General features: G+C 33.8%; 1 protein-coding gene across 2 annotated transcripts in view; it reads right to left on the reverse strand.

Moving 5' to 3' along the window:
* Positions 1-15,459, reverse strand: part of XPR1 (xenotropic and polytropic retrovirus receptor 1) — a 218,528-nt gene that overhangs the window by 44,279 nt on the left and 158,790 nt on the right. For both annotated transcript variants that reach the window (XM_077902071.1, XM_077902072.1), the window contains 4 exons: positions 13,654-13,844; positions 13,261-13,440; positions 9,381-9,552; positions 8,047-8,241 (listed from right to left, as the gene is read on the reverse strand). In XM_077902071.1, coding sequence (XP_077758197.1) covers positions 8,047-8,241; positions 9,381-9,552; positions 13,261-13,440; positions 13,654-13,844 — 738 coding nt within the window. The remainder of the gene's footprint in view (positions 1-8,046; positions 8,242-9,380; positions 9,553-13,260; positions 13,441-13,653; positions 13,845-15,459) is intronic.

Below are 15,459 nucleotides of genomic sequence, written 5' to 3' on the forward strand. Positions count from 1 at the left end.
CTGCCTCTTTAGCTGCTGCTCCAACAGGAAATACATAGAACAGACCTAAACCAAACCTGCTGGGAAGAGCCAAAAGCCCAGCAGGCACAGTGGCCTAAAACAGTGCTGTCCACTGAGTCTAGCCTAGTTCCACCAATTCCCAGCTGACCTACAGATACATAATTGAGAATAAATGACCACCTTAAACTTAATGAGTTTTGGGGATGACTTATTATGTAGCAATAGCTGATTAGTAAACTTATTGAATTATACTATAAAACTCTGAAGAGATTCATATATAATCTACTACCCAAGAAAAAAGCTAGAATTCATACCCAATAATACATTTGCCTACTCATTTTTCTTTTTTTGCTGCTGAGAATACCTAGACACAATAATTTTCATTGATGTTTATACTTTCCACCAATATTCTCATGTAAAATTATATATAATTGAAATGAAAGTTAAAAATTGTTTGCAAGCGTCTTTAAATTCCTTTCCAATTAGATAAAATTGTTCCATAAGTTGAATTTATAATGTTCAGCTTCTTATTTTAAACATCACAGAGCCTCTTTCCCAGTTTCTAAGCAATATCCAGATTATTTTTAAACTTTAAGCTTTGTGCATGAGTACAACATAATTTGTATAGAAGCAACATAATTTGTATAGAAGTGCTAACAAACTACATGGATCAGGTGTATGAGCACTTTAGAAAACAAAAGTGACTACAGAAAAGACAACAGGGGCACTTGGGTGGCTCAGTGGTTGAATGCCTCTTTTTGGATCAGGCTGTGATCCTGGGGTCCTGGGATCCAGCTCCACATTGTGCTCCTCACAGGGAGCTTCTCCCTCTGCCTCTGTATCTATTATGAATAAATAAATAAAATCTATATGTTAAAAAAAAACAACAAAAATGGTATTATCAAGGTATAAAGATATGTGTTATTTTTAAAGTTTTTTTTTAACATGACAAGGAAGATACAAAGGAAATTTAATTTATTCAAAGCTATAATTACTATTTTTAAAGTAATTTAAGGTGAAAAATAAATGAAATTGTTGGTATAATATTTATAAAGCCATTTAAAATTAGTATAATGCCAAGTAGACAAAAGCATCCTGAGAAATATCTGTAAAAGTCAAATTAACAATCAGAAGCAAATTGTATCTCGTATTTAAGGATCAGCAGAATTTAAGCCAATATTGACAAATAACAAATTTAAAAAAAAAATCTATTTCTTGTCTGCATTTTTAGGTTAGAGAAATTACAGCAGAATATATCAAATTTCAAAAGGATTAAGGATTTGAGCTACTTTTAATAGTATGCCAAAAAAAGCATTTATCCAAATGAGTTGTTTTTAAAATTTTTGTGTATGTGCTTAAAAAAAAGTTAATGGAACAAAAGTTTCCCTAGAGAATTAAAAAAATTAGTGTTTCTATTATAAAATAATAAGAATAAAAATAAGAATAAAAATAATTTGGAAATTCTGGCATAGTAACCTATTATTCTGGGTAGAAAAAGAGTAATATACTGGCCATACCCCAGAGAGGAAGCATTTCAGGACTATGTGTGCTCACTCAAAACAATGAAATGACTATTTGCACTGAAGGCTCTGCACTACTGCTAAGGAGTCCTCATTAGGGGGCACAGCACCCCTTACAGAATGTTAAGAAGGGATCTAGAAGGGATCTGGGTGCTGGAAAACAACCAAGCAAACAAACATAAATGAACTCAGCTTTTAAATGAGCAGAGGATATCTCTTATTTTCTAAGTATTTTTAAAAGTCTAATAGCAAATACTTGTTAGCAAATGCCAATAAAAAAAGTTTAAAGTAAAATATTAGGTATTTTTAAAATAAAGTTTTTTCTATATATTCAGAGAATAGCAAAGAGCAAAACCAACTGAGAATTTATGAATATTTTAGAATGTTGGAAACTGTAAGTGAAAAAACAGAAAATCTAATGAAGTGCTCTCTTTCTTCCCCATTGACGGGTCAGAAATAACACAATGGCTTTTTCTATTATTGTACCTCCCACAGGCTTTTTCTTGCCAAAGCCAAGAAACCTCAAGGACACACAAAAAACATTCAAAACACTTTCTTGTCTCCTCCAATCCTAATTCCAACAAAAAACTTGTAGGAGTTGGCTTCAAATTTAGGCTTGTAATGAAATGTGAATTCTTAAAATATGGAGATTGGCTGCGAGCTAAATTCCTTTGTGTCTAAAATTAATGACGGAAAAGAAAATATACTGAAATGTTTAAAATGTGTTTCCTTCTTACTATAACAAGCAAGGACTAGCTGAAATACTATAATTAGTCTCTCTAAAATGGGTCTAAACCCCTCCTTCACTGTTAAAAAAGTGATTCTAGGTACAGAGGTAACCCTTGTGCCTCCAATTCTATAAATCATACAGCATAAGATACAACATTTGAAACAATTTCGAAAATGCCCCCAATAATGCAGTTACTATGGTAACTCTTGTAGGCTAGTTCTCTGAAAAGACTCAGATCCCTGAATCCAAACAAGGTTACCTCACCATCTCCTACACTTTCCTCTCCTCATAAAATTTATCTTTTACCATAACACTTACAAATTCAATAGAAAAAGATCTACCCTATTAAACATACAAAATCTGTTCTTTTGGTTCAAGGATGATTTCTAAAGTGTATGCTTTCTGATACTTTTTCTTTTGGAACACTGTCCACAACAACAGAAACCAAATTCTACCGTCACTCAACTGTCCCTGAGAGTTGTCTTTCCAATCCCCCCACCCCCTCTGTTTTAGGCTTTTTGGAAAAAATTAATTAATGATATAAATATTTAATATGTATCAACAATACAAAGTGGTTTTTAAAAAATCTTACAGATATGATTAAGATATATAACCAATGGTCCCTCTAAAAAATGCTTGCTTTTTAAAAACTTGACTGTGGGACATGAATCAAGTTTAGTGAGTAAACATCTGTATTATATGAACAAAAAGCCAAACACATTCTTAATTGATACTTGTCCAGCATAACGCCCCCACCCAAGGGATTATAAGGGCTTCTCTTAAAAAGATTTTCCATAAAAGAAGACACACATATACCAGCTCTAGACAGCAAAGAAAATTCTATTTCATTTACTGATAAATTCCATTTGTGTAGCAAGTTAAGGTTTATAATGTGATTCTACGCACATTACACCTTATTTAATCCTTAAAACAAATTTGGGAAGTAAACAATATATACTATAATTTTTACTTTAAAAGGGTGGTTCCGTCTGACGGGGAGAGGGAGCTGGAAGCCCTAGACTGAAGATCAACAAAAGTGGGAAACAGAAACTCTTCCACCACTCACAAATTACATAGCCTTGGGCAAAGCACATAAGGGGATAACTGAAATTCTCCTTAACATAGACAATAAGATAGTTTAACTACTAACTCTGGAAGTCTCTACTGGGGGCTGGGTTAGGACTTGTTCTATCTGTAGGCTATTATGGTACCCTGCTTACTTCTTTACCCTCTATTCTAATACCTTTTTTTTCGTAGTCAAAAACAAATAGCGTAAAATTTACCATCTTAACCACTTCTAAGCATACAGTTCAGAAGTTTTAAGCATATTGACAACTGCAATTGTTGTGTAACCAATTACTCTTTTTACCCATTTCCCCTACTAGATTATAAATTTTTAAGAGTAAGAATGGTATGTTGTTTGTTGCTGCTCTATTTTTAGTGCTGAGCACAACTGATATACAAATATTCTCAGTAATACTGAATGTGTAATTATTCTATCTGCCTGTCTATGCATTTATCTACCCATTCATCCATCTACCTTAGAATTAGAATTGAGATGTTTACAAAGGGGTGTATATAAATATGTTAAGTCAAAACTTTTTCTAATTTGGCTGTTTTCTAGTTAGGGGATATATATGCAGATATCCTCTACAAAATGGATGAGTGTAATCTGCAATTTCAAGATTCAAAAGAAAAAGAAAAACATTTAAAGATATCATAAGATAAAGCATAAAAGTATCAAAAATACCTTTGATAAAGTATCAAAAAATACTGCACTGGCAAATGCGTAATGAAATTAACAATATCTTAATTTTCCTAATTGTTTCCTGAGCACGTTGAGTTAAACAAGGAGCATCTCAAATGAAACATCCTATAACTGGTCCTACTCCAGCTTTTTGGTATACTCCCTATAAACAAAGAAAGTGAATGATTCTAGTGACTAGTTAGCTAGTTAAATCCTTTATTCATTTAGTTTATGTTTAATTCTTTACTTTCTTCAGTTTATTTTTAACTCTTTGCTTCCAATAAGGAAATTCGGGAAGAACAAATAAATTACTGATGATTAACTACAATGCAAATTTTTTAAGTGTATAACTGAGGATTTGCCTAAAATCTGAGTGACGCAGCAACAATAAAACTTGCATTCTCATGTATATAGCTATTTAACAAGGTTTTTCAGAGTTTACTTATATAAAAACTGAAAAATGGAATAGAATAAGTAATATAGGGCAGTCCCGGTGGCTCAGCAGTTTAGTGCCTCCTTTGGCCCAGGGTGTGATCCTGGAGACGCGGGATCCAGTCCCAGGTCAGGCTCCCTGCGTGGAGCCTGCTTCTCCCTCTGCCTGTGTCTGTGCCTCTCTCTGTGTCTCTCCAAGAATAAATAAATAAAATCTTAAAAAAAAGAATAAGTAATATAAATTTATCTCAATAAGAAATGTTTATGTGATAATTATTAAAATTTGTAATATATTTGTAATGTTACTTTGACCAGCTATAAATGACAATTAGGGTAATGATAGATAATTACAACACAGAAAGAAAAGTCTCTTAGTATCTTCTAGTAACAGGAAATTAATAATTTACATACATATGGGTCAAACAAAAGTAATCAAAACATAAAAATACATTTTAAAAAAGTTCAATGGAAAAGAGATGTAAAATTTGACTACTGTAGAGTTGTTTCGTTTTTTTAAAAAGATTTTGTTCATTTATTTGAGAGAGAGAACATGAGAGCAAGAGCAGGGGGAGGAGCAGAAGAAGGACAAGCTGACTCCACCCTAAGCACAGAGTGCAACTTAGGGTTTGATTCCACGACCCTGAGATCACAACCTGAGCTGAAATGAAGAGTCAGACACTCAACCAAATATAGGCACCCCAAGTTGCTTCATTTTTAAAAAAACAAATCATGATGAGTATTGTGCTTTTATATTTAGATTACCTGGACACACTTAATAGAAATATTTAACAGTTTTTTTTAAAGATTTTTATTTAATTTATTCATGAGAGACACGCAGAGAGAGAGAGAGAGAGAGAGAGGCAGAGTCACAGGCAGAGGGAGAAGCAGGCTCCATGCAGGGAGCCTGACGTGGGACTTGATCCCGGGTCTCCAGGATCAGGCCCTGGGCTAAAGGCAGCGCTAAACTGCTGAACCACCCAGGCTGCCCTATTTAGCAGTTTTGTCTTAAAATGTGAATATCTGGGATGCCTGGGTGGCTCATTCAGTTAAGGATGCCCTCAGCTCAGGTCATGATCCCAGGGTCCTGAGACTGAGCCTCGCATAGGGCTCCCTGCTTGCTTCTCCCTCTCCCTCTGCCTCTCCTGACTGTTCACATGATCTCTCACCCTCCCTCTCTCTAATAAATGCATAAAAATTTAAAAATACAAAAAAATGAAATAAAATGTGAATATTTATGGGGTGTCTTGTAGAAACTTTCAGCAGTTTTAAAATGTGAATATTTGGGGTGCCTGGGTGGCTCAGTTGGTTAAGAGGTCTGCCTTTGGCTCCCATCATGTTCCTGGAGTCCTGGGATCAAGTCCTCCCCATCAGGTCCCCTGCACAGTGAGGAGTCTACTTCTCCCTCTGCCCCTCCTCCTGCTCATGTTCTCTCTCTCTCTCTCTCTCAAATAAATAAAATATTTTTAAAATATATCTTTATTATTTTATTTTATTTTTTAAAATATTTTATTCACCAAAAAAAAATAAAATAAAATAAAATAAAATATTTTATTTATTTATTCATGACAGACACAGAGAGAGAAGCAGGCTCCATGAAGGGAGCCTGATGTGGGACTCGATCCCAGGACTCCAGGACCACTGAGCCACCCAGGTGTCCCATCAAATAAATAAAAAATATATTTTGAAAGATTTTATTTATTTATTCATGAGAGACACAGAGATAGAGAGGCAGAGAGAGAAGCAGGCTCTATGAAGTGAGCCTGATGTGGGAGTCAATCCCAGGACTCCCAGGATCACGCCCTGGGCTGAAGGCAGGTGCTCAACCACTGAGCCACATAGGCATTCCAAATAAATAAAATCTTAAAAAAAATAATAAAACGTGAATATTTAAGGGGCACCCGGGTGGTTCATTCAGTTAAGTGTCCAATTCAGTTTTGGCACAGGTTACGATCTCAGGGTTGTGAGATCCAGCCTTGTCTGGCTCTGTGCTCAGTGCAATTGGCTTGAGACTCACTCTCCCTCTCACTCTCCCCACCTTCTCAAATAAACATAGCTTTTAAAATCTAAAAAATAAAATATTATTTAAATTACACTGTAAACTACATTTAAAAAATTATTTAACCTTAAGATGAAAAATTTCAGATATAAACTTAAAAATGTCAATGTAAAAAATAAAGTCAATGTAGTTTAAATAATAGTTTAATAAAAGTGGTAAAATAATAATATAGTTTAAAAATTTCTTTGAAGAATACATGATTAAAAAAAGGTCTTAAGATCACAATACTATCCAAATCATGCTTCCAGCTTTAGGTTACTAAATATGAAGCTGGATGCAAATTTGAGGAATTCAGATTTTCAGCTTCATAGTGAATAGTATCAGTATGGTTAAAGATAAGTTATATCCTAAAATATTCAACCAAAAAAAACATTGTTACTCAAGATGGGAGAAAGACATAGGGTACCAGGTATCGAATCAGTTGCCTGACTTATAAATTCTCTAGTAACAACCTTGTAAATCATGATGCACGCCCAGACTAAAGAATACCTTTCCTTAGCAAGAATTAAAATTATGGGAGCTTTGAGGATGTGTTTCTTTCACTGAGGCACTTAGTTAATTTAAATCATTTAACAAGAGTACCTACAAAGTGATAAAATTATTGGCTGCATTATCAGTATTACTGTAATTGCAGAATCTACTGCAAAAAGTGGAAGTTATGTTACAAAGTGTTCTACTGGACCAAACGGCAAGCCCCCAAAATACCACAGCCCTAGTCTTTCAAGACCATCACACATACTTTAGACAAGTAACCAAGAGCTACTAGCTAAGGTTCCAAAATTACAGTGTTTCTATTAAAAAAAAAGTCACTGAAAAAAATTTACTTAAGTATTTAAAAATAATTATAATAATTTCAGTAAGTAACATTACTTTACCACCCACAGACAAAAGTGCAGCCTCTAAGGTGTGGGCTGATACTGATTTACACAGACAAAGATAGAATGTATTTTAGTAAAAGAAAATGAGATCTTTGATTGACAGTTCTTGGAAAAAGGTTAAAAATTCAAAAGGCCCGACTGCATGTGGCTCAGAACCTAAAAGCTTTTTTCTCCTCCCAACAGAAGAGCAGTCTCAAGTAATAACTGGTTGCTATGGAGATAAGAAACTAGAGAGATCAGAGAACTCAATTTGCAGTTAAATGGGCTGGAAACAATCCTTACTACTTGGTGAAGGAAAGCGATTAAAAATATACATGATTGCCTGAGGGAATCTTTTTCACCTAGCATTTCCCAACCTCATTAATGAACAAGAAGTCTAAAAAACCAAATGAAAGCCCAAGGTGTCTAAGACTGAGCACATTAAACATAATTCAGGATTTCACACATTATCACAAATCCTTCCTATTCTGGATGACTTTGACTCTTTCTAATGGTACTTGTTAGTAAACAGTGGAATGAAACTAAAATTGTATTCAAGAACAAAGTAGTATAAGTGAGGGGACTAAAACTTCAATGGAGAAAAAGAGCATGACAATTGGAAAAGTAACCAGAGTAAGAAACAGACTTAAGTAGTGGGAAGTCCTTGGGCTTTGAAAATCTCTTCACAGTCAATCATAGAATACCTTTGTGAGTGCTGTAAAGGGCTGCAAATGTCACTGTGAAGAAAGTCGTGGAGTATTTCCCAGCATTAACTAAATGAGGAAAGGCCCTTTTTGTGTCTCGGTATCGGCGCAGGCACTGGATGAATCGAAGCCAAGCAGGAATGCACTGAACAATGGCCCGCACACCATATGAATATTTGTGGCAAATTTCCGGTTCTGTGAAGATTTCAAAGAAGAAAAAATTATAATTAAAAAAAAAAACCGTTCACATTATTTTGTTATATATTATAACCACTACTAAGTCCATCAAAACAAGAAGCCTGGGTTTCAGAATCACTTTCTTCTTTGTAACAATTATATTCTCAAACTTTTTAGTGATAGCTAAGCCAAGGAAAGAAAGTTAATACATAGGGTAAATCTACAGGGAAAATCTGTCCTCTCATATTTCTGACTACTTGTTCTGGAATCACTTTCATTGGAATGTGATAGAACTGGGAAAATTAGAGGAGGAGTACACTAATCTAAGGAAAAAGAGTTAGTTTTATTATTTGAAATATCCAGACAACATATAAATATCACTGATGACTCTAGCCAATTTCATGAACTCCAAAACTGCCATAATATATGGCAATGGGTTGTACATGCTCCCCATCTTCACCCTTTTTTAATGAAGAGCAGAGTATGCATTTTTAAATGAGAAGAATGGAGCTGGTAAATCAATTTTTCTTCAAATTCTGAGAATGCATTATAGTGCGATCAAGCTACTATACAATTGTGGTCTGCTGGCAATTGATGAAAATGTGTTGTCACTGGCTTCATTAACTTTTGTTAGTCAGAGGTTACATAATCTGTCTAAATTTGGTCTTTGTCAATAAGGCAAAATTCCTTAATAACTTGAACCTTTGGCATACACTAAGAGTGAGAAAAAGAGCCAGAACAGAAAACAAAATCCCTAATAAGAATCTATAATAACTTTCTCAAAGCACCTGATCTAATCCTAAATAATCAGTATTTTTGCTCATTATAAAGCAATACTGTGATGGAAACTGCTGGCACTAAAACATTTGTGATATAACTACCAATGTACTAGAACTTTTTTTTTTTTTTTTTGTAGATTTAGAATTCTTCTAAGTGTAAGTTGCAAATCTCTTGGCAAATGTATGGCTAAAATCATAGCATATAATTTAAGAGCCAAATTATATCAGATAAAGAGACTGCTAAAAGAGTGCCAAGTACATTTAATTAAGTTTGTAATATCATTGGATGAGTTTTCACCATGATCTTAAATTTCTCATTCCCAGTATTTCTTGGTTTACACTGGCAGTTTAGGGTATGGATGCACATTCATACCCTACCTTCTGAATTATTTGGCAACAGGCCCCCACTTTCATCCCATTTGAGCTCAAAACTGTAGAAGCAGATCATATATTCCAGGTCCATCAGTATCACTGACAGGCTGTTCAGCTGATCGGCCAGCCAGAAATCAGCAAAGCCTACCTTATGGAAGGGGGCTGTAAATACTCGAAACTGGGAGAAAGAAAAAAGAAAAAAAAAAAAAAAAACAGAAACAAGAAAATTCATATTAAATTTCTCTAATTTGTGTCTGATCATGCAGCATGATTACTTTAGCTGATAAAATGAAAACCAATAAACCAATCACAAACACAGGGCGGGACCTGGCAACAGTGACTAGGTTGAGAATTAGTAGTGAAGGGAATGAGTTGAATAGATAACCAAGAAAGGAAATTAAAGCAGGGTAAAGAAGGCAGACATAGCTATAGTTAGAAAATAGAAAGCAGAGAGGGTGGGAAGAGTTGAAGCTGAAAGCAGAGGGTGGCAGAAGGTAGAAGCACAGAGAGGATGTCTAGTGTTAGGCTCTAGGGTAAATTTTGCTAGAGACTCATGTGCTATGATAATTTCTGGAATCTCCTCCCATCTCACTAACTGAATACAAAGCTTTTGCCTACAAGAGATAGGAAAGGAAGGGTGGTACATCACCTGAAGCATGCCTGCCTATTCTCTAACCAAAGTCACTTTCATTTCACTAATGCCATGGTAATAATGGTATTTGTCTTGAAATTATGCCACAAAAATCAGTCCATATCCCACTGTTATAAAAATGATGTTAAATGAATTCATATTAAAAGTACTGAGCATTGATCTGTGCTGTATATTTTTCTCATAATGTATTTTTCATAATCCATTTTATGAGCCTGGTACTATTCATATCCCCATTTTACAGAAGACCTACAACAAACTCATCCTGACCTATTCTGTGGAAGACTGTTTTGCACTGCAAAGTGAAATCTGGCATTGCAGAGAGGAAAACTTAGATACTAATGTAATCATCAGAAACAGGCTCCAATTGTGCAGAATGCCTTGAGAGGCCCTGAGGAAAGTGAAGATGGAATGAAGGCAGCTTTAATCCTCACCCTGTCAGATCCTTTCTATCTTAAACAGGCAAAAATGAACTCCTAAAACAAAGAATTCTCACTGAGCAGCAGTTTTAAGAAAATAAGTCTAAATCTACAGCTCTCTTGCCACCTAGCTATATTCATTTAACAGACATATTCAGCATGGGAGACTAATGGTTCTTTCCCCTCAGACTTGGCTGATTCTATTTGTTCTGTAAACATTTCTCTTTATTATTTGAGGGAGATAAATGGCTATATTATGAATTCATCCTGGATATCAACTATCTATGAAAGGAATTGGGTTGTGGCTTTGGAAGTTAGACCAGATATCTGCAGGGCATAGTAAAGGTTTTGCGGTGTTTTCTGGAGCTGATATATTTTGAGGCCATGGCTCAGTTTCTTGATCATTCTCTTGCTCTTTCAATAAGCCAGAGAGAAAAGCTATATCATTAATGCAAACAAACTACTAATTTGACATGTAAGTATCAAAATAAATAAATTTATAATAAATTTTTAAAGCTTTTTTTGGGGAGGTGTATGGCATGTAAATTACATAAATTTGAATTTAAATATGGATATAAGTGTCATCCAGTGCCTACCACTATGGTCAGGTGATTTGTTCTTTTTCACTAAAAATTAAAGAAAAAAAAGAAGGAAATGTACCTTTACTTTATAATGAAACTTTTTAAAAAGCTGTATCAGAGAAACATAACTAGGGTGGAAATATTTTTGTTAATTCACTAGAAAGAAGTCTCAGGTTAAGTTTTCTCAGTAAGACCTACTGGTCAATTAATATTAAAATGCTCTATAAGCAACATTTTTCCTGTATACAATTGTTATTACAAATATAACAAACCACAATGCTTCTTTCTGCACTGCACTGCTTCTGATGGTACATTTTACTATTCTCTTGTTCCTTATTATATCATCACTGTCAACCTACTCCATCAGTAAGTCCTCATTTACTAACACATAGCAGATGCATTGATAAATGTCTACTGAATGGGGAATCATTCTGCTAATAAGACTAACTGGTCATGCATGAATCATAGCTTACTATTTAAACAGAGAAGGATGCATTGGGGAAATGTTCACTTAACACAATGTACACAATGATAATATTCTGTTATTGCAATACAGTCATATTAACATCTGAGTTTTCTGAGTCCTTCAAACTATGTTTCAAAACAACTTTATAGAGATTTCACAATAATGGAAGCAAGAGACAATAGGTATTTATAATCTTATATATTTATAATCTTAAGGTTATTTCCTTGTAATAAGAATACCACATTTTTATGCAAGTTTTAAAACTCCACAAATTCTAGCAATAAAATGACAATCTCAAAATAAAAAGGTAATCTAATATTGTACTAACTGGATATGATTTAGTTTTAGTTTAAATTTTAAAAAAACTTCAAATTTTTCTTGTGTCTTAAAAAAAAATCCTCTAAAAAGCATGTTTTCTAAATGATGACAAAATGTATAAAAGGTGACTGCATACTTTTTTTTTTCAAAATACTATTGCACATCTAAGTTCTACATTTAGACCCAAAGTTAGGCTAGTGGTGCTATACTTAATGGAAATGATTTGCTCTTTTAATTATTAATACTTAATGATGGAGGAAAAGAGGGATATTCTCAATTTGTGATAAAAATCCTACTGGAGGAAATAAGAAATACAAATAAATAATAATCAGCTTTGCGGGAAAAAAGATCAAAGAAATCTGGGCCATTTTCTTTTCCTGATTGCTATGAATACTTAACCTGTACTAGAACATAAGTGGCTTTTTACTTGCTGTGTGCTTACTGCTTTTTAATAGGAAAGCCGTATTACATGTCTTCAGATAAAAATTTAAGCAATGCTAGATACAGAAAATGTATTGCTAAGAACAAAAACATTCTGCTAAACTTAAGGGCCATACAAAAGGAAAAAAGAAATTAAAACTACAGTTTTCATGGTAGTATACTTCCTAAGGTAGAAAAAAAGGTAAGATAGTAATTACAAGAATTCTAAAAGTATGTAAAGAGACTAGTCAATTGAATCACTAATCTTCACTTTATTATTAGTTGTAATTCATAACCCAAGAAATAATTACAGAAGAGCATTCTTGATTAATTTTGAAAATAGAGCTGGTTTAATTTAGGAGTAAGCAGAAGTCCCCTCCCCATGCTATCTTACACTATCACAAAAAAAATGCAGCTACTATTTTTCCAAGAAATTCTATATCCTAATGTTGAGACTGCAGGATTTTGAGATCATTAAGAAATAGGTAAAGTAGAAGAAGAAATGGAATTTATTATAAATAAATTTATTATTATCCAAGTCAGCTTCTCAAGTTAAAGCTTTCTGGTAAGATATTCTTGCTGATTTTAGAGAACTAATCTTTTGTAAAATCAAAATAGCTGACTATCAATTTACAGGAAAAGAATAGTTTCACCACCTCTTAAAAAAAAAAGAAAAAGAAATTCATAGAGTTCTACATGTTATCATAGCTGGTTAAATAATTTGTAAAAAGTACTTAAATTGTTCACGAATTTATTATTAATTTGCAAAATCATTTCACTATTGGACACTTCATATTCCATTTTAGGAGGAAAAAATGCGTGAGTATTTTTCCCAGGGTGACTGTACTGTACAATATAAGGTGTACCAATTACACTATATTCTTTGCCCCTGGCTCTAGAGCACCATTCACATAGACTATAAAGTGAACCATGCCTTCTGGAGTTGTGCAATACAGCAGACTTGGTTTCCTCCTGGAGGAAGTCAATGACCAATACACCACTCTAAAAATGATAGACAAATTTCTGGACTTACCAGCAGTTTAAGCAGCCAAAACCGGGACTTATAATAGAAAGTTTTGGTGGGGTTGATAAGAAAGAAAACCATAAATCCATAAAGAACAAGTGGATATACATATGTGGGGATGACACTAATTGGAGCAAAGAAGCATGCCAGAAGGCTCAGGCACCACAATATCCCAAGGAATCCAGCAATCTGATAAAGAATGGTAAAGACAAGAAAAGAGAAAAATTGATATATTTTTTTTAACCATTACTCAGAAATATCTTTAATAAAACTAAGGTTAGATAAATGTTTAGATATTATGTCAATAATCTTCAAGGAGAAGATGGATTTCAGTACCCACTAAACCAGCTATATAGCTTATGTGAACTAAATTCATGGGACTTTATGTCTTGCTTTGATTACCTCAAAAAGATGTTGATGAGACAAATTGCTTCTCGGATTAAGTTCAAAGATGAGCACATGATTCACTCCAGCCTGTCTCCAACCATATGTGTTGATGCCCAGTAGAAAAAGGAATTCAATCAGAAGAAAGCCACCCCGATAGATTCTTATCAAGGGCCATATACTTCTATCTGTTTCAAGTTTAAATACAGCTGAAAAAGTATCAATTAATTGGTTAGTTAGAAAATTCAAAATGTCTCCTTTAATTGTCTTTACTCTTTAATCCTCAATGACACAGTCCCTGGCATAAAAAGTTTTTATAAATAAAACCTAAGCCTAGATCATTGAAAGAGCATGACAAACTTGCTTCCAGTTTCTTTCTCTTTTTCATTTCATTTTGCGAATTTTCACTAGAATAGTTTTCCTAAAACTTGCCTTTTGGCACATTAGTCCATTGTTCCATTAGTTTCTTAGATTACAAAGAATCACAGTGAAATTGTTTAGAACCAAATGATCAGGTCTGTCAGCTAAGGATTTCTACCATGATATAACTTCCTTGGCTTTGTTCTGTCATTAAATTGGTTACAATAATACCTACCTTACAGAGTTGATGTGAAAATTAAAAGACACAGTAAACATGAAAGCAAGTGAAAACAAAAGTGAAAACTGTAATGTTAATATTTACAGAATACTTACTATGTGGCTAAGGATTGTTCTCTAGTTTTGCATATAATAATTCATTTAATCCTCACAATGGTCCTGTGCCTTAAAAGCTATTATCTCCATTTGATTGGTGAGGAAATTAGAGCACAGAGAGGCTGAATAATTTGCTCAGGATTACCAAGCTAGTAGAGGGCAGAGCCACAATTTTAACTCAGACAGTTTTTTGCTCCAAAGCCCACACTCTTAACCATTACATTCTATTGTCCCTATGCCTATATAAATATTCAGTACCACTATTACTTTATAGCTCTTCAATAACTTTAATGTTTAAACACCTTAGCCTTGGAATTCAAGTTCCTCATCACAATATGATGTCCAACTCACTTTCCCCAAACTTATCTCACAATGTTCCTAAACATTAATTCTTACCTCCTGATGAATTTTATCAGCCTTTTCACAAGTTTGCTTTTCACATTTGCTTATGTTGTCACCTGTATCTAAAATGGCCTTACTCTACCAATTCAAATTCTACTTAATATGTATGAGCCAAATCCTCACCTGTTCATAAATTTATTGAATCAGTGTTCCATTTTGAGCCTACTATGTGCCAAACATTTCAATTTGACTGATGATTTCTCAGTTTTCTAAATAACTATAAAATTATTTATTAGACTCATTTGAAATTTATATACTATCTTATATTTAATTTAAATAACTATTTTAGTTATCTTTGTATTCTCTATAGTACGTAGCCTACTTAATAGTTTATTTTTTAAAAATAAATTTATTTATTTATGATAGATGAAATTTATTATTTATTAATTAATTAATTTATTTATTTATTTATTCATGATAGACACAGAGAGAGAGAGAGGCAGAGACACAGGAGGAGGGAGAAGCAGGCTCCATGCCAGGAGCCCGACGTGGGACTTGATCCCGGGACTCCAGGATCGTGCCCTGGGCCACCCAGGGATCCCCCCTACTTAATAATTTAAAAATAACAGGGGAGTAAAAGCCTTTGCTTTGGAGTTAAATACTGTAGACCAGACTTCAAATTTACTTACTTTAGGGCAAATTATTTTATTTTTCCACATCTTCATTTCCTTGTTGGTCAATGGGGAGAATATCTATTCTCATGAATTTGTTAAGAAGATAAATATGATC

This window comes from Canis aureus, chromosome 6 (genome assembly GCF_053574225.1).
Source record: "Canis aureus isolate CA01 chromosome 6, VMU_Caureus_v.1.0, whole genome shotgun sequence".
NCBI classification, from domain to species: domain Eukaryota; kingdom Metazoa; phylum Chordata; class Mammalia; order Carnivora; family Canidae; genus Canis; species Canis aureus.